Source organism: Hydra vulgaris, chromosome 08 (genome assembly GCF_038396675.1).
Source record: "Hydra vulgaris chromosome 08, alternate assembly HydraT2T_AEP".
In the NCBI taxonomy this organism is placed as follows: Eukaryota; Metazoa; Cnidaria; class Hydrozoa; order Anthoathecata; family Hydridae; genus Hydra; species Hydra vulgaris.
In genome coordinates, this window is record NC_088927.1 from 37982344 (window position 1) to 38002687 (window position 20344).

General features: G+C 28.1%; 2 protein-coding genes across 2 annotated transcripts in view; both read right to left on the bottom strand.

Annotated features, from left to right (window-relative positions):
* Positions 1–974: 974 nt before the first annotated feature.
* LOC100212829 (casein kinase I) overlaps positions 975–20344 on the bottom strand; it is a 38075-nt gene continuing 18705 nt past the window's right edge. The window contains exons 2-8 of the mRNA XM_065803638.1: positions 17055–17165; positions 8297–8445; positions 5915–6143; positions 3175–3345; positions 2903–3051; positions 2688–2829; positions 975–1555 (exon numbers count right to left, since the gene is read on the bottom strand). Of these exons, the coding sequence (XP_065659710.1) occupies positions 1395–1555; positions 2688–2829; positions 2903–3051; positions 3175–3345; positions 5915–6143; positions 8297–8445; positions 17055–17165 (1112 nt within the window). The 3' untranslated portion in view covers positions 975–1394. The remainder of the gene's footprint in view (positions 1556–2687; positions 2830–2902; positions 3052–3174; positions 3346–5914; positions 6144–8296; positions 8446–17054; positions 17166–20344) is intronic.
* On the bottom strand, positions 9787–10648 carry LOC136083811 (uncharacterized). Its single transcript, XM_065803639.1, has 2 exons — positions 10202–10648; positions 9787–10079 (listed from the first exon to the last, which is right to left on the bottom strand). The coding sequence occupies exons 1-2, from the start codon at positions 10514–10516 to the stop codon at positions 9894–9896; spliced, it is 501 nt and encodes a 166-aa protein (XP_065659711.1). The 5' UTR covers positions 10517–10648; the 3' UTR covers positions 9787–9893.

Below are 20344 nucleotides of genomic sequence, written 5' to 3' on the forward strand. Positions count from 1 at the left end.
GGACGACTGCTTTCAAATGTTCGGAGACAGTGTTGCAGGGTCTACACAAAATCCAGCAAGAATGTACCATTTATGTTAAACAGCACGTAAACCATTTTTGGATTACGTGGTGTTTACCGAGTAATATTTTTTTGACCCCTTATACCTGGGGTCATTAAGGGTTATTTATTAATTTAATTTAAATTTTTTTAAATTTAAATGTACTTTAATTTAATTTTTCTTTTGATAAATTTAAATTCTTTTACGTAATATCAAAAACAAAACTGTGTCAGTGACCTATTTGTCATCCAAAGCAAAATCAAGTTTTAAAGCAGAAATTATTATAGTTAATAAAAACAGTAACGTTGTGGCTCGCGCAACTATTGCTTTAATTTTTCCTCTTAAAGTCACAGTAGTAAAGTCTGATTGGTTTGTTCACAGTAGTAAAGTCTGATTGGTTTGTTCACAGTAGTAAAGTCTGATTGGTTTGTTCACAGTAGTAAAGTCTGATTGGTTTGTTCACGGCATGATTGGTTGATTTGAAAGTTTTAGTTATACCATGAAAGTATAAAACAGATTAAGTTCATTAAGCCGCAAACATCAAAAAAATCAACCAATCATAATTCACTACCGCGACTTTAAGGGAAAAATCAAACGAACGTTACTGTTGATCGAGCAACAACGAATAAGTACTGTTCATAAAAGGATTAAAAGACACGAGTACGTTATAAAACTGATAACTTGGCAAGGTGAAATTTTCAAAAATTAATAACAAGCCAATAATTGATTACTCCAATTTTATCGTTATTGTTTTTATTAAAAAGATTAATTCTGGTATTACTCAAAATGTATCGTGTTTTTCAGAACTGTGCCAAAAACAATAGAGTTATATCGAAATTTTGATATTATCGTGTTAAAGTATCATAATTATCAATATCAAATTAAAATAACAATAAAAGACGCAGATTACTAAAGTAAAAAAAGAAAAAAAAATGTAACAGAATTATAAAATATTTGCGTTTCTGTAAAACATTTACAATGTCACGTTAATAAAATCTTAAAATTTAAAGCATTTGGTTTCAAACCGTAAAATCAAAAATTGTAAAACACAAAACTTCACAACTAAGCAAAGATAAAATCAAGCAGTATTATTAATGGCCTTATTTTTAAATTACATTCCGAGAATGTATTTAGGCTTCTACTTGATGAACCAGTTATGAAACACATTAGCAATTGTTACAAGCTTCGACTTTATGCAACAGCAACGCTAACGATAAATTAATTTGAAATATCACTTCAGCATAAATGTGCTAAAATGTTCAAAAACGATCCTATCATTTTAAAAGCGAGGAAAAAAAATTTTCGAAGCAAACTATCGCAACATGTATGCGTCGGTGAAACTAAATGTCTAATATTCAGTGTTTACTAGAGGATATTCTATGATAGCGTGTTGGGTTATGTGAAGTTTCTCCAACATCTCTACTAGTCCGCCTTCCAGTGACTGTTGGTAATGTTGCGCCTTGAATTTGAGATTCAGAAACATCTTCTTCTTCGCCAAGTTGATTTTGCTTTTCCACTAAATAATCATATAAGTTAAGCGAAACAATTGTGTGTGTGTGTGTTTATATATATATATATATATATATATATATATATATATATATATATATATATATATATATATATATATATATATATATATATATATATATATATATATATATATATATATATATATATATATATATATAGACGATTCCGCGAGGGTGGCGGTCGTAACATTTGATACTCTTTAAGCTATTAAACACGAACCGGAAATGGAAATAACTTGAAACTTTCCAGAAATGTGAAATACTTGAACTTTATTCCTGTAACTTTTATATACTTTTAAATAATTTAGTATTTAAAAGTTACAGGATTAAAGTTCTAAACTTTTTATCAAAAATTAACTCTACGTAGCGTGACGGTCAATATGCTTACTTTTTACCAATTCTGAACAAAACAACTTTGTCAGACTTAATGCAGCAAACACCATGGTAAAAAAAATCATTTGGTGTATGTATTTAGCACATATTGATGTTATTATATGCTGAGTTTCGTAGTTTTTACTTGAAGCTTTATTAGCATTTTTATGTTTTTTTTGTCGTGACAGTTGTAACGAAAAACCATAACGTTTAAAAACAACAAATAAAACGACACAATTAATGATGTAAGAAAAAAAGTATAAATGATTATCAAAAACCATGTATATTATGTTAAAAAAATGCACTATAACATTATCAAAGATCTTAATTATGGATATACGATACGATTTTTAACGCTACACAACAGGACTGTAAATAAGCGTCAAAACACGTTTATGCAACCCTTACAACTTTAAAACTAAGGTATGGCATGATAAAATGATTTTTTTTAATAACTTTTTTGCTTTAAAGTATTTTTAAATAGTTATAAAAAAAAGTTATGGAGTTTAGAATGTGTTTTCATAACTTTTTTGCTGTTTCTTCTTTTTCCTCTTTCTCGCGGAAATGTCCATATATATATATATATATATATATATATATATATATATATATATATATATATATATATATATATATATATATATATATATATATATATATATATATATATATATATATATATATATATATATATATATATATATATATATATATGGATATTTACATATACTTATATATACTTACACGTTGGAAATTTGGGTCTAACTCCAGAGCTTAGACCACGGTTAACAGTTGGACGCATTTGTAACTGCTGCCCACCACTTACTCCATAATTCTGAATATCTTGCTTGCGCTCTTCTTCTCCACTTCGTCCAGATGAACCGCCCTTAACACAATAAAAGGTTAAAAAAATTGTTACATTATGTGATAAATCATGAAATTACACAATGAGAACATACCACTCTAAGTAAGTTCCAATCAAATATATAGTCATAAGTGAACCCCTGGCGATGAAACAAACTTCTGTATATCTGCCTTAAAAAGCTGTAATCAGGTTTATCGTCAAAACGAAGTGCTCTACAGTAGTTCAGGTATGTTGCAAACTCAGCTAAATAAAATAAGTTCAAATCAAATTTAAAAAAAATTTAATTTTTTCATTTTAAAATTTTGTTATTTTATAGCTTTTTTTGAAAAGTTGCAAAAAATTTAAATATTAATCAACAAAAATTACATGGATAACCACGACAAAGCTGTTCAATCGAAGTTGACATCTTTTTTTCACTTATTTTTTCATACTTTTGCCGCTTTGTTCCAGCTCGCAACCCTTGCCAAGGCAAGGTACCAAGATTAAAATACATTAAAACATAAGCCAATGACTCCATATCATCTCTTCTGCTTTGCTCTTAAAAAATTTGATAAAAAATAAAAAAAGATTAAAGTTTAAGGCTAAAAACATTGTTTTGCTGAAGGTGTTTTAGAAATAAAATTCATGTAAATTGTGATGAGATTGCGGGATATTTTTATATTTTATGATTAAAACTCTTAATTATTTTGTAAAAAAAAAAAAGGTTATTATTCAATACTAGCTGTAATAAATAATAAATATGAGTCTAGGTAAGTCTATTAAGTAAGTTTAACACCAACCATTTTGATACTTATTTACTTCAATATTTTTTAGTAAACGGTAGAAAAATAATTCATTTAAAATTGCACTTAAAGCAAAATTAAATACTACTGTGTGCTCTTTTTCTGCATACTTAAAGCTTATTTTCCCATTTATGTATTTTGAAAGAAAAAGTCTCTAACATTTTTTTTTTTTTTTTTTTTTTTTTTTTTTTTTTTTGTTATTCACTTCCTTGAGGAAGTGAATAACAAAAAAAAAAAGAAGGGCCACTACAGATGAGGAGGCTACTTAATAGTGGTTTTAACCCTCTCTCAACTCTAAAACTCCGAAACATGAACCTTAGGGAACAAGGCCGCTGCGCGGAGAAACAAGTTGAGCGCGGTACTACCAGGGACGTGGTGGGGATCGAACTCGGAACCTCTCGCCTATGAAGCGAGCGCTTTACCACTACACCACTACCGCATTTAAAGGATTGAAGTTCAAGGAAAAAAACTACACAAATAAAAGTTGTTAGAGCATGCAGGAACAAATATACAGTAAAAGGATGCAACTTTGCTGAACAACTAGTCAAGTGAGAAATAAGTATTGGTTGACTCTTGAGCAACAATCATTAGAAAAGAACTTGTAGAAAAGAGAAAGAGATGTAATCTTATTACGATGGGAGAGAGAGGCTCAAGCTTTACAGATAAAGTAGTCTAAGTAAGAGTGAAAAGATCATGATTTTGACAATATTTGCTGCTCAATGGAGTAATCGAAAAGTGATGAGAGAATTTAATTGTTCGCATCGACTCATATCTCAAGCAAAAGAAGTTTTAATAACCAAAGGTGTTTTATCAACCCCTAACCCGAAAGTTCCTTTTTGGAATGGTTTGAGTTAAAGAGAACTTGACTCATTCATAGATAAAGTATGGTATCTCAAGCAATGAGTTATGCAGTTACTCAGTCCTACTAATCATCCCAAAGTTGTAACTTAGGGCTACTTATGTGACATCAGCAATGCACACCAAAAACAATAACAGGGACAAATATCAGAGTATTAACAGTATCTTTAAAATATCAGAGTATTAACAGTGTCATGTTGCATCCAAGTGCAACATGACATTGTTAATACTCTGATATTTTAAAGCTGTTGATGGTAACAGCCTCTCTGAAAGCTACCACAGAGTTTGGGAAACCCTACTACCAGCCAGCCTTAGAACCATTAAACTGATTTTTAGAGCTGTACCACCATCATTGAGAGATAACAGGAGGAGTTGCATAGCCACTATCAACGAGGCACAAGCAAATATCTATGAGTCAAGAAGATCTAGCATTCATCATCCTAGGAAACAATGTAACACAGGTTTACATGTTTAGAACTTCAAAACTTTAAAGTTTTCCAGATTTATCTTTAAAAAAAGAATATTTTCTTGAAAGTCATGTGATATATGTATCCATCATCATTGTTATTTGAATTATTTATTATGCATATTTATTTATCTTTCATAAAATGTATAGTTTTGTGGCCTAATTATGATCCCTTCTACCACTATACTATCATTTTCAGAATAGTAAGTCGATTTTTGTAGTTTATAAATATTAAATTTAGGGAGCAAGAGAGTTAATAGGATAATAAGGAGAACTATTAGAAAACTTTGTAGTTTCTTTAATAGTTAGCATAAAATCACTTTTTAAAAATAATATTTTTACAAACATTAATTGTTTTTAAAGTATATAATTTTTAAAATGAGAAATTGTCAAACATCAAATTAACAAACATAAAGTGAAAATGCCATGCAAATTTCTTCATGAATATAGTTATAAAAAATGTAAGAAAGCTGTCGAATTATATACTGCCTTATTAAGCCAAAAAGACGCATCTCCACTTTTTCTCAAAAATGAATTATTGGTATCATTATAAAGCATGAAGGGTATTGCACATCATGAAAACTTTTAAGAAAAAAAAGAAGCATGTCAAATACAAGCTATAAAACTTAATAAAAACACTTAATATACAACAATTATGAAATGTGGAGGTACAACTTTTTGGTATAGTAGGGCAGTATAGTGTACCAATAGCTACTCTTAAAAGTAAATTTTTTTTGTAAAAATCCTGATACTGCAAAAACATTCAAAAAAAGTTTAATTAACCCAATTATTTACACTACAATGATACAATGTATTTAAGAAGTATGTTCTAATAGATATATTGTATATATATGATAATATATATATATATATATATATATATATATATATATATATATATATATATATATATATATATATATATATATATATATATACATGATAATATACATGATATTATCATAAGTAAAAAATTTAGTAAAGTATTTAAAGTAATTACCTATTCCAAGATGTGTGTTGACGCTTGCATAACGTGCTGTTCCTGTTAAATTTTTGTTTTCTCTATAAGGAATATGTTGATGTGTTTTTTGGTCACGATATTTCTTTGCAAGACCAAAATCAATAATATAAACAAGATTGCCTTTCTTTGCTAATCCCATTAGGAAGTTGTCTGGCTTAACATCTCTGTGTATAAAGTTTTTTGAATGTACATACTCTAAGCGACTAATCTAGAGGTGTGAAAGAAAATTCAGAAGAAACAAACAAGATTCAATTTGATAACTAAAAAACAAGAAAAAGATTATAAAAGATTATCTTAAGTTTGAACTATTTTCAATCCGCCTAATTATAAAAACATTTGGACAAGCCTGTCAGCTCATTATCTAAACATGCACGTATTTCTGTATGTAAATTATTTGTAACATATTACAACTAACATGCAACATTGTTGCAACATAATACACTAAAATACAACATTGTTATTTTGTAGCAGTATAATCATATGAACAATTATATTTCATATTTTATGATACCATTATGAAATAGGGGTATGTTTTTTTTATAAATTAAAAAAATCTGTGTCAGCTATAAATTTTACAACTCTTTTGTATAAACATAAAACTTCCATTGAAAAATGAATAAATTACATGAGTTAAACTTAAGTCTATTTTCAATAAAAAGTTTTATCACGTTTAGAATTTTACATTTATCAGTGTGTATTTATTGTATATATACATTTATTAGTATGCATTTGAGTATTTCAAAACAGAGCACAAGTAATGCATTAATTATGTACTTGGACTTATATATATATATATATATATATAGTAAAAATGATACTTGAATGGATTGAACCTCACGCAAACAATATACCAGCTCAATGTCTTACCATACCATGGTAAACTTACTATGTAGTAAATATCAAAATTAGCTTTTATTATACAAATTGAAAATAAAAGACACACGAAATCAAGACAAATGGCACATGTGTAAGTAGGATAATGTACATACACACAAACAAAAAAGTATATATATAGCAATATGCAATGCAAACATAGTAAAAAATGCAAATTACAGATAATATATATATATATATATATATATATAATATATATATATATATATATATATATATACATATATATATATATATATATATAAAGACATCAACAATACCAGGAAGTAGAAATTACAAAAGCTTATAATTTAACCAAGATGCAAAAAGATGTATTGAAAAACTTAGAAATGAATTTAAAATATAAAAAGCAGACAAAGGAGGCTGTATGTTATGTGTATAGTGATTTTAAACTTGAATGAGTATGAGAACATGTGTATGAATGAATGAGTATGAGAACAAAGTTAAAGATATGCTGCTTGATAACAAAACTTACCATCCAATACCATACAGTCAACTATGTACTCAACAAATAACATTATCTCACTTATCAACTTCATGCTGAATAAAAACATCATTGACAAAGAAGCAGCCTCATACATACAACCTAATTTACCATGCCACACACTGCTTTTCTACGGTCTACTGAAAATACATAAACCAAATGCTCTATACAATTATATCAGTCTGTGATGGTCGATAAAAACTACATAAACTTTCAAATACAATTAAAAAAAGTTAATTTTTGAAGTATAGTTTTAAATAAAGTAGCTGTATCAAAATTCCATATCAAAGTCATCTTTTTTTATCCAATCAAATGTGTAATTCTTTTATTTTTATAAATATACTTTACTAAAATTTATAAAAAAATCACAAGAAAAAAGAAGAAAATATATTAAAGCAAAGCTTGTTGTTTTTTAATGTTTTATGCATTTAAGAATTTTCAAATTTTATTTGAGTTTAACACATTTTAATTTTTTCTATATTATATAACTGAAAAATTTTATATATTATATAACTTAATGTGGCTTTGTGTTGCTTATTTTTCTAGGTTGTATACTTTATGAGGCTTTATGTTGTATAATTTTGTAAGCTATATACTTTATATGGCTGTTTTGTGTTTCTTTATCAAGCTTAATTCTTTTTTTTACATATATACAAAATCCCTCCCAAAAAGGATGCAGGCACCCACCATTTAAAAAGGATGCAGGCACCCACCATTTAAGAGTTACTAATATAGTAAAAGGATACTAAGTAAAGGATACAGTTCTAAAAAGTTTAATGTTTCAAAACGATTTAAATTTTGGAATTAAAACAAACAAATATGAAAAACTTTATATTTGGACTTTAAAATAATTTTTAAATTTTAACATAATAGAAAATTTTGTTTTAATATTGTCACACTAACCATTTAAAAAGTGTTATCTTTTTGTATGATTTAAACAGAAAAAATAAAAAATATTGAAAATATGTTTCTTTATTATTTACCAGTTGATCAGCAAGTAGTAGAACAGTTTTTATACTAAACTTGCGGTTACAAAAGTTGAATAAATCCTCTAAACTAGGTCCAAGAAGTTCCATTACAAGGACATTATAATCACCTTCAGTTCCACACCATTTGATTGAAGGTATGCCGACTAAACAATCAAAAACAATATAATAAAATAATTAAATATAAGTGCTAATAAAATGTATAAATGTGCTATAATATGTATATATATATATATATATATATATATATATATATATATATATATATATATATATATATATATATATATATATATATATATATATATATATATATATATATTAGGGTGGGGCATAAAACACCAAAGTCAATAAAATACCATAATAATTTTTCTGGTCCCTTTTGATATGTGTATTAAAATATTGTAATTTTTTTTATGGCTTTTAATAAATTTATTATTTTTGTAAATAATAAGGGGGGGCAGAGTCACTTACAAATATTTTAAAGATATCTTAAGGGTTATTTTTGTAGCCTGATATATCTATTTTTAGATTATGTTTCGTTTTATTGCAAAAGATGATGGAAATGGTCAGCCCTACCCATTTAAATACATGATGTTTATATTTGGGAGGTAGAGGGGGCGTATATATTTTTTTTCCTACATATTTTAAATAAAAAATATTTTTATATTTGCATTTATTTTTTAAAGAAAGATTATTAAATTAGCTTGGCTATCTTCTTCGTTTCTGATGAAAAGTTTCAATGAAGTCTTGACCAAGTTTAATAGCACGTTCTGCACTATCATTTACAACAAGAAGACCAGTGACATAATTTTTAAATCTAATATAACCCAAAAATTTTTCCCAGTTTGATGAACTGATTTTAAGCCATTCTGTCTCATGTAATGTCATTTTTAATAAACCAAATAAAAACCAGCTTTCAGGACCAATAAAATCTTCAATAATTTTTGTTATTTTTTTTTCATTGTCAGTAAAAATTTCGGAGTTCAGTTTCCCCATCTTATAACTGGTGGGCTTCGCTGTTTGAGCTAATTTAAGAGATAATTTTTGTAGCTGATTTACAGGTAAACATTTATCAGCAAGACACATAACCACAAACCTTTCATTTAAATAGCAATTGTGCTTTTAAAATGATTTCAGTATGGCTTCTGCTGGTTTAAAACTGAATTCAGAATACTGTATCATTTCATTAATAGCTTTAAAATCTAAAGAAGGTGCTATGGCAGGGATAGGAGCTTTAATAAACCATGGAACATAAAATAGTGCTGTAAATGAAGCAATTTATAAATCAGCTTTCCCTCTTGCAATGATATTATGTTAGGGCATAAGTTACTGAATTGTGGCTGAAGAAGATCATATGTTAAATAATAAACTCCCTGTGCGATAAACCTGGCATGATGCGAAGCCATTGGAAATCTAAATTGAAATTTTGTTACTTTGCCACCTAACCAAAGAACTGCTAATTGTACAAAATACTGGTAGTCATTTCTTGGAAATATATCATTATCTAGGCAATTTTGAAGGAATGTTAATGATTCAGAAGCCTAAATTTCAAAAAACTTTATTATTAAAACTTAAAATTAAACACATTAATCTAAATAGGACAATAAAACCAACCTGCTTTTAAAATAAGATACAATTTTTTTTCTGAGTCAAATCTCTTTAGGTTATCATTATTTATCTTCTTTTCAAGAATCGATTTCCAATTACCATTCAGCCTATCAAATAACTCAGCATTTGGTCCACTTGTTTTACCACCAGTAAGAACATTTGAAAAGTGCTAAAATATATTTATTTCAAATCATAAAATAAATTTCATTAATAAAGCATTTAATTCATCAAGAAATATTCATAATTAAATATATAAATAAATATAAAAATATAGATTTTTTCAAAATTTACCTTAATACGTAATTCATAAGCATGATGATGACAAGCCATCCAAATTAAAGCTTTTCCTCTCCACTGCTCAATTAGAGTACAGACTCCTTTTAGCCAACAAGTATTTGTAACTGTGGTGTCAAAGGACAGACAATCAACATTGTCAAATAGCTCCCAGTCTTTTAAAGTTTTTTTTGATTGCTTTCCCAAGAGACTCAGCAGTGCCATCTTCACAATTAAAATACCCAAGAGTTGGGATTCTGAGAGATCTGGTGAACTGATTAGTACAGCTACTCTTTCAACTTTTTCTTTACCAAGTTCTTTCATTTCTAACATAATTTTTGAGTCAAAATGCACAGTAAGACTTTTACCCTAAGCTAATGCAATAAAGTTGTCTTTAATATTACAGGCAGTTTTTCTTATACTTAATTTTTTCTGCCTCAAAATACTTTGTTTAGAAATAGAAAAATTATCTGTCGTTCCAGAACTATTATTTATAAGAGAAGCAAGAGTTGCACTCAGTGCAGTCGAACTTATTCCATATTGTGATGCTGTTGGAGCTAAGTCTTTTCCTATATTTTTTGGAACAATAAGAGGAACAACTATGATTTTCTAATTTTTCTAGAAGGCTGTAGATACTCTTCATCCTGATTATCATCTAAAGCACTTAAAATTTTTGCTGTGTTTTCATATTTCTCAGTAACCAACTCTTTATGTTTTCTTACAGACTCTTTTGTTCTTTGATTTTTTATTTTCATTTGTCTTTTTGCTTTGTTTTTTACAAACTTTTGTGAAATTTTATCTTTACCAAACATTTTTTTAACACGCGCTCCTTTCTGGTCATTAAGAAAATCGGAATCTTCTCTTCTAGTTTTTATATCTTTAGTTTTATCTTTCATAATAATACCTTCACAATTCTTTTGACTTACATCAAATACCTCCTCTAGCATTCTTGAAAACTGTTTTCTTTTAAAACTAAATTTGTACTAAAATGGTTCCTGTGTTTGTTTAAATCTTTTCTCTTCTTTTCTCTTCAAGTCAACAATCTTGTCTCTAAAACAAATGTAGAAGAATGCATTAAAATTAATGTAATTTGTTATAAATATATAAAATTGTATGACTTTATAATTGTTACTTATATAACATAAATTTGAAATTGGATTAGACTAAAAATTAAAATTATTTTAATTTCATAAAAACATTACATACTTGTCAATATTAATAAAAGGAATTCCTGCTTTTTGCCATATTTTCTTCATCTCATAAACAACACATGATAAACATTTTTGGAGACAACTGCCTATTTCAGCACATTGTGCAGCAAAGAAATCACCAAGAGGACATGAAGCTATATTAACTGAGGAAATGTTTGGAAAATCAGCTCTTAGCATAAGATCTCTGTAATGGTAATATTGCAATACAGTTTTCTTAGCTGGCAATTGTGTATTAGGTATTGTTCCAATTCTTTTTCCAACAAGAAAAACTTCACGATGAGATATTTTTCCAAAACTATTGCTTGTTGACATTATTTCTATTTACACTAAGATAAAAATTTTAAAAACTAACGATTTTTTTAACTTGACCCTTCCCCCCTACCTCCCAAATATAAACATCGTGTATTTAAATGGGTAGGGCTGACCATTTCCATCATCTTTTGCAATAAAACAAAACATAATCTAAATAGATATATCAGACTACAAAAATAACCCTTAAGATATCTTTAAAATATTTGTAAGTGACCATAATCCTCTTATAATATTTGTGACATTATAAGAGGATTATGTTTTGACACAACTGCTAGTAACATGGGTCAGTTTGCAGGTGCATGCAGTGCACCTGTAAACTGTAAAAAGCTCTTGACTATGAACTTTTACATCTTGCATGTAAGCATCATATTATGGAAATTGTAGCTGATAAAGCCTTTTCTATAATGAAAACAGCTACATCCACAGGTCCAGATATTCTATTGTTTATGAGATTCCAAGACAATTGGATCGACCAGAGCAACTTCCAGACAGCAGCAGATGTGGTAGAGATTGCTGATTTCAAAGCTCGTATAATTCATTTTGCTTAGACAAATATTGAAATCTATCAACCTCGAGATGATTATAGGGAACTCTTGGAACTAGCAATCATCTTTCTAGGTGGAACTTCACCGCGTGGCGTTCATTTTACAGCACCTGGAGCTTTGCACTGGTATGCTGGATGGGTAGAATCATTTATTCATTCAAAATGTGGATGTTCAGGTCTCAATTCAAACTGAAAACTGGTGAAGAAAAAGAGAATTTTCCAGTTTCTCTTGTTTAAATGTAACATTTACATGGAAGCATGGTTCCAGGCTCCACTGAAAGAGGAATGAAACTAATACAGAATTACAATTCAATACTAACAAAAAATGAAGAACAGAAACAGTACTTATTGCAGGTTGTCCAGGAACATCACCACAAATTTCCAGATTCCAAGAAAGGCACTCTGCTGCTGGGACTTTTCAAAAGCCGAATAAGTTTGTAAAGGCACTGAAGACTGTATTGACTACTGTTTTAAACATAAACTACAAAATAACTAAAATTGATATAACTTTTGTTGTTATTTAGTAAGTGCATTGGTACAGTTGTATACTAATAATAAACTGTTGAATAATTTATTATTATTCAACAGTTAACTGTTAAATAATAATAAATTATTTGCTGTTGATATTCATGTGAAATACTTTAACCCACCAAAAGGTCGCTTTTTGTGATGTAATCAGAAACTTTAAATGACTTGTGCAATCTCTAAAAATGCTTTAAATCACTTCAAATTTTTACAAAATTTTTGTTTTAGTAGATGGATAAGAATGGGAGGTTCCAATGTGCACTTTTTGAAAAAAAAATTTTTTGGACCACTTTAATATATGTATATGCAAACGTACTCAGGAGACATGTGTGGTCACATGCCTTATGTGACCACACATATAATTTTTTTTGTTGACAACTTGATCGCGGCTCTTTGCAAGTTTTGAAAACCTGAGCATTTTAAAAATGTGCTGAATAATCAAATATAAACTTAAACTAAAATAAAAACTAAACAAACCATAAACAGAAAAGAGAATTAAAAACTAAAAAAAAAAAATACTAAATTAAACTAAATAAAAATTTTAACAAATGAAAAAATAAATGTAGATAAACCAGAAAAAAATATAAGCATTAAATTAATCCCTTTCAATATAAGCCTTAAATTAACTTATTTTGAAACTTGATTATTTAAAACTTTGAAATTTTGATATTTTCTAATGTCTACTAAGAAAATAATACATAAAAAAAAAAGATTAATTATTAGGATTTGAACCTTCATCCAACATCAAACAGTGGCGCTTCACAAATATAACAATTAATCAACCTAAGCGCTAAACAAACATAGTGATGTAGAAGAAATGTATATATATTTATATATATATCCAGGTCTTGTTATGAGATTTTGTTGTGTAACGAAAAAGCGTAATGCAAGTAAATGCAACTTTACTCAATAAACACTAAACTTACCTTGTTAAAAGTTAAACTACACCAGTTGAGTATTTTAAAGCATTGTAATTAAATTAAATTTAAAAAATTAAAAATCATTCTTTATCTTAATAAAATATCTTTAAACAAAAACTTTTTATAAAAAAATTATCAATAAAATTTACATGTTGTTTAAAAAAACAAAATATTTCCTTATTTTAAAAAACTTATACTTATTTAAACTTATACTATTTATTTCTTTAAATAATCGTCTTATGTTTGCTTTCTCACAATTTAGTTTTTGTTTTTTTAAAATAGGGGTAATTGTTTAAGGTTGGCAAGGTTTAAAGGAGCAATTGTTTAAGGTTGGCAAGGTTTAAAGGGGCAATTGTTTAAGGTTGAATTTTTTAACAGCAAAAAAAAAAAAAAAACTATCAACATTTTTTTTTAATACTTTGGCTTTAACAAAATGCGTACTACTTATAAACTACTACTCATAAGCCATTTCTAATCGACATTCATTCTATGATCAATCTAAAAAACTAATGATAACGAAAAAACTTTTGTAAAAAGCAATTTCAAAACTAAAAATATCATTCATAAATTTGTTATATAAAAAAATTTATTGATTATGGCTTATCTGACAATGCGTTATACACAGTTGCAAGTGCATTAAGCACTTTTGTATATTAGCAGAAAAAACAGGATAAAAAAATTTATTTATTTGAAATTATTTAACTAAATAACTAAATGAAATATGACATGTGATAAATAACATGAATATAAAAAAAACATTTTTAAGTAATTTGAATTAAATTTATTTTAAAGAATTTTCTTTTCTTTAACCATAGTTTGGAAATTTTGGTAGTAAAAAAAAATTGTAAAATGTAACATTTTTAACAATCTTAATTCTGTTGACTAGCCTTGAAACCCTTCTTCATCTATTAGGCTAGCGTAGATGTAAACCTGTGTTACATTATTTCCTGCCTAGGATGATGAATGCTGGATCTTCTTGACTCTTCTCATAGATTTTTGCTTGTGCCTCCTTAATGGTGGCTATGCAATTCTTCCTGTTATCTCTAAATGAGGGTACAGCTCTAAAACTCAGTCTAACAGTCTGCAAAGCAACCTTCCATCAGTTGAACCTTACCGTTGCAAAATTTACCAGACTTGCTTGCTCTTAGTGAGACTAATTAAAATTCTGCTATTCCTTCTTCTGATCTCAGTGTCGATGAGTACTATCCTTTGATTCACAAAGACTCCAACAGTCACATGCTTGGTTTGAGATATACATATACATCAATTCACCTATTTGTTGTGAAATCAGGTTTGAATCCTTTGACCATTCTTTTATGTGCTTCTGCTTAGCACTCCTTCACTCTATCACCTTTCTCTTTTTTCTTTATCATACTCCTTCTTCCCAAGACTGCACTCTTTTAGATGCAATTTCTGATCAAAATGACCATGGCCTCTCTCTTTACCCCTCTGCCAATATTGTTGTCATTAGTGACTTTAACGCTCATCATACTGAATGACTTGGCTCTAATGCCACTGACCTTAAAGCCTATAACTTCTGCATTACTCAATCTCTTACTCAGATAGTTAAATGTGACTTATTTTCCTGACAGCCCCAATCATTTAGTAAGCAACCGGGGCTATGGCCCGGGCTAGGTTTGATAACACATAGCCGCGACTGGGGCCAGGAGGTATGACCAGGGCTACATAAATATTGATAGAACCTATGAAAATGTTGTTTTTAATTAAAATTTGCGATATGAATTTTATTTAAAAACAATATTTTATAGGATTTATCAACTTTAATGCAGCCCCGGCCGGGTATATGGCCAGGGCTGCATTAATATTAATAGATCCTATAAAAGTATTGTTTTTAATTATAACTCATATCATAAATTTTATTTAAAAATAACATTTTTATAGGATCTATCAATATTTATGCAGCCCTGGTCATAAACCTGGCCCCGGTCGCAGCTATGTGTTATCAAACCTAGCCCCGGCCATAGCCCTGGTTGCTTACTATAATCATTTACCATCACTTGTTTTATATTTGGTCTCTGATCCTAGCTTGTGTTCCATTTCTCCTTGTGTTTAATTTCTTAACAGTGTCGTTAACAAAGGAAGGTCTAACATTCCATCTCTCATTCATGGGGCTGATCTAATTACCAATCCCAAGGATAAGGCAGAACTATTTGTAAAGATCTTTTCTTCTAATTCAACTCTCAAATCTTATGGCCATTCCCTTCCTTCCATTCCAATTAAACAGGTTAACCCATCTGTCTTTAAAAATATTTTAAATGACAGGCAGTATAGAGAATCATAGAGAATCCAGAAGGCTAAAAAAACTCCAGTGTACAAAAACAGTCTAAAAAAAGTCTTATACTTTGTCAAGTAAGAGCCAACCCAGGCTTAAGTTATTGTAAACATATCAAATGACAAAAACCATGAAAAAAGTCTTTCATCAAAAGAAGAAAATTTTACTTAAGAAAAATATTGGTGTTTATGCAGCTGTTAGAAAACCCATCCTGACAATCAGAGATTGATTCACAAGATAAAGGTGATGTAAGGAGAGACTGGGTGATTTTTGGAAAAAATGGGGAAAATGGGAGCAAGTAACTTTTAGAGATGAAAGTAACTTTGAAGTATTAATCAAAAAAGCAAAGTTTCTGTTAAAATCATGAATTTTAACAAGAGCTTTTTTTTATATAAAATCTAAATCTGAAAAGTGTAGTGCCAAATCAACTAAAACACATATATAGAGATGCTAGAGAATTACATTACTCCATAAAAAGACGATTGATCAAAATGAATGGTGGCAGTCTCAACAAGATATGATACCTGCCCATACAGTGTGTACAGTCAAAGCCTGGAATGAAAATATAAAACAAATCTGTTTCCTAGTTAGCTTAGTCCCAGGAGTTGAGTCTAATCTATTTGGGATTGGGTGGACAAACAATTTTCTATGGTTCGAATAAGATCCATATAAAGCCTAAAATAAGAACTAGATACCGTTTGGAAAAAAGTTTCCAACTGAAACTTGCAACAATCTTGTTAAATCAATGCAAAAATGATGTTTGATTTTGTAAAAAAAAAACAAGAAAAGGGACATCTTATTTATGATACTTTAACAAAGCTTTAAGCAACAAAATCTTAATGCATATATTTTTGAAAGCACTATGTATGTATATACATACATATATACATCATACAAACATAGATTATATTATACATACATACATACATACATACATACATACATACATACATACATACATACATACATACATACATACATACATACATACATTACATACATACACACATAGCAGTTTAAGTATATAAAAATAATATAACTTATATAAAACTAAATAAAATACAACCTCCTCCCTGCATCATTCTGTAAAATTTTGCTTCAATGTGGAGTTGAGGATGCTTTGACTTTAAGCATTCAAGTTTAATGGCTACTTCTTCACGGCTTGTTATATGTGTACCTAAATAAATGGATAATAGTTGCTTCATTTTATTTTTATATAAATGACAAAGTATGATGTTTAACAAAATACTTACAATGCTATGTAAACACACACAAAATTTAGTTTAAGAAATTTGAATTTAACTTAATTTTAAACACGATTTTTGTGATGAAAGTTCAAGTCCAACATATAACTTGTTAAGTTATTTATACAACCTATCCTATAAATAATTCTAGTACCAACCAAAAGCAGTTTAAGAAACTTCTTTTGGTAAGTACTAGATTATTGATTCAAAGTAAATACTTTGAAATGTTTTATTATATAAACTTACATCAACTTTATCCTAAAGTTTAACTTAATTTTAATTGGAAAACATAAAGAAAAAATTTAAATATAAAAAAAAGTATATATATATATGTTATATATATATATATATATATTAGTAAGCGACCGGGGCTACGGCCGGGGCTAGGTTTGATAACACATAGTCGTGACTGGGGCCAGGTTTATGATCAGGGCTGCATAAATATTGATAGATCCCATAAAAATGTTATTTTTAATTAAAATTTATGACATGGGTTATAATTAAAAACAATACTTTTAAAGAATCTATTAACATCAATGCAACCCCGGTCATAAACCTTGCCGGGGCTGCATTATAATTTTTAAAAAAACACATTAACTTTTGAATGACAATTATGTAAAAATATTTGTTACAAAAGTTTTAATGACAATTATGTTAGATATAAGCGCTAATTACTATTGAAAACACCTCAAATAAAATTCAAAATTCCTTTTTATTTAGTTTTTATTTTACTGCAATGATTGACTTTTTCGCTTAAAAAACACTAATACTTTAAGCTTGAAGCAAAAATCATAATAATATAATTTAATTCTGATAAAAAATATATGATTTAATTTAAAAATAATTTAATAAAAATATATAACTTTATTTTGATAAAAAAATTATATAATTTAATTTAGACAAAAAATATATAACTTAATTTTTATTTAAAAAATATATTTAAGTTTATTTAAATTAAAGTTAATGCTTGGGTTAAACTTAACTGTAAAATTTATTTAAAAATATTACTAAATATTGTTAATATTTTAATTTTATTTATTCTTGAAAAAAAAGGTTAGCTCATTTTTATCGCAATTGTTTTTTTGGTTTTCCTTCCTAAACATTTTTTTTTTATTTATATTTAAATTATAATTAAACAGCTGCATCAAAAATTTGCACAAAACATAAGTTGAATTTTTTTTTTAATAACGCATGATAAATGGCAGTGATTATTTTTTAATAACACAACAAAATTGTTGATAGAATAATAAAATTTTAGTAAATAAATAAATTAACATAATTTTTTTAATTGTCACTAGCTAATTATTTTTGAATAAAAAATCATTTCTAGTTGCAAAGCCGCATTTAGGAATTTAAGAAATAAACATAAAAATTCAAAAATTTAAAATATCCATTTATGCAAATGTTGAGAAAAGAAAGAAATTTGTTAATATCAAACATTTTTAAAAATGTAACATTTAATTTAATTAGTTAATATTATAATATAAAATAAAATAAACATTCCCCTATAGTCATAATAAAAAAGAAGTTCAATAAATTAAACTCATTTTGCTGTAATAAAATTATTGCAGTAATTTAAAAAAGTAATTGTCTCTTAAAAATAAAGAAATAAAGAGAACTTTATTCAAATTCACATTAAGCTATTGCATTTAGCTTTTTTTTTATAAAACAAGGGCTCTCTCTCTCTATATATATATATATAAGTATATATATATATAAATATATATATATATAAATATATATATATATAAATATATATATATATATAAATATATATATATATAAATATATATATATAAATATATATAATTTTGTTGTGATAGCATTTTTTTGAAACATCTTCACTTCAAACAAGGCTGTAAGAAACGACTAATTTGAGTTGGAAGTTATTGGAAGAGAAAAGATAAAGATTGTAGAGCAAGATAACGATTGACAGACGACTTATAGGATTGCAAATTATATGAATCAGGAAAGCAAGATGAAAGAAGCGAATTCCAAAGAACTGTTGTTCGAGGAAAAAAACTAGACGAATAAGAGTTTTTGGAGCACTTAGGAACAGTCACAGAAAAAGGATGAGACTTAATTGAATGATGAGAACACGAGAATGAATTTTAGTAGGTGGCACAAGAGACGCTAGCTCTATAGAGCAGTGCCCATTATAGTATTTGTAGAAAAGAGAAAGAGAAGCAACATTACGACAATGTGATGATGGTTGGAGGTTGGTTGCAAGAGCAGGTCCAACTATGTTTACAATGCATTTTTGCACCTTGTCTAAAAGAGAAAGGGCATCATTAGAAGATCCGTCCTAGATATGACAACAGTATTCCGTACAAGGCCGGATTTGAGATTTATAGAGATAGAGAATAGCAAACGGAGTAAGAAAGTGTTGAGCTTGATAAAGAGATGCAACCTTAACAGATGCTAATTTAGCAACAGTTAGAGTTAATCCTAGAAGATGTAATCCTAGAAGATAGAAGTAAGAGTTAATCCTAGAAGATGAAGAGAAGATGACTCATCAAGTACTTTACCGTTCATAAATATAGGAAGATCTAAACTATTGCAATAATGATTGGCTGAAAAAAATTGGGCTTTATCTGAATTAAAGTTCAACAACCCCTGTGAGCCCCATGCTGTAGTAGAAGTAAGATCCGTTTCAAGCTCAAATGTCCCCTCCAAACAATCAGAGAGTGTTGGCTTTTCATCATGACAAGAATAAATGGTAGTACCATCAGCTAACAATGCCACCTTAGATGTGAGAATATCTGGAAGATCGTTAATGTAATTTAAAAAGGGTATAGGGCCAAGGATAGAACCATGAGGAACCCCTAAGTTACAGAATAAGAAGAAGAGTGCTGTCCATCGAGGACAACTTTTATACCACGATTAGAAAGGAAGGATTCAATAATCTTAAAGATGTTGCCAGATACACCAAAAGAAGAAAGCCTATGGAGAAGACCAGCATGTCAAACTTTATCAAAAGCTTTAGAAATGTCAAGAGTGATGGCCTTAACCTCTCCACCTTTATCTAATGCACGATAAAACCTATTGGTTATTACAGTTAGCAAATCAGCTGTAGAACGAGAAGATCGAAATCCATATTGATGATCAGAAA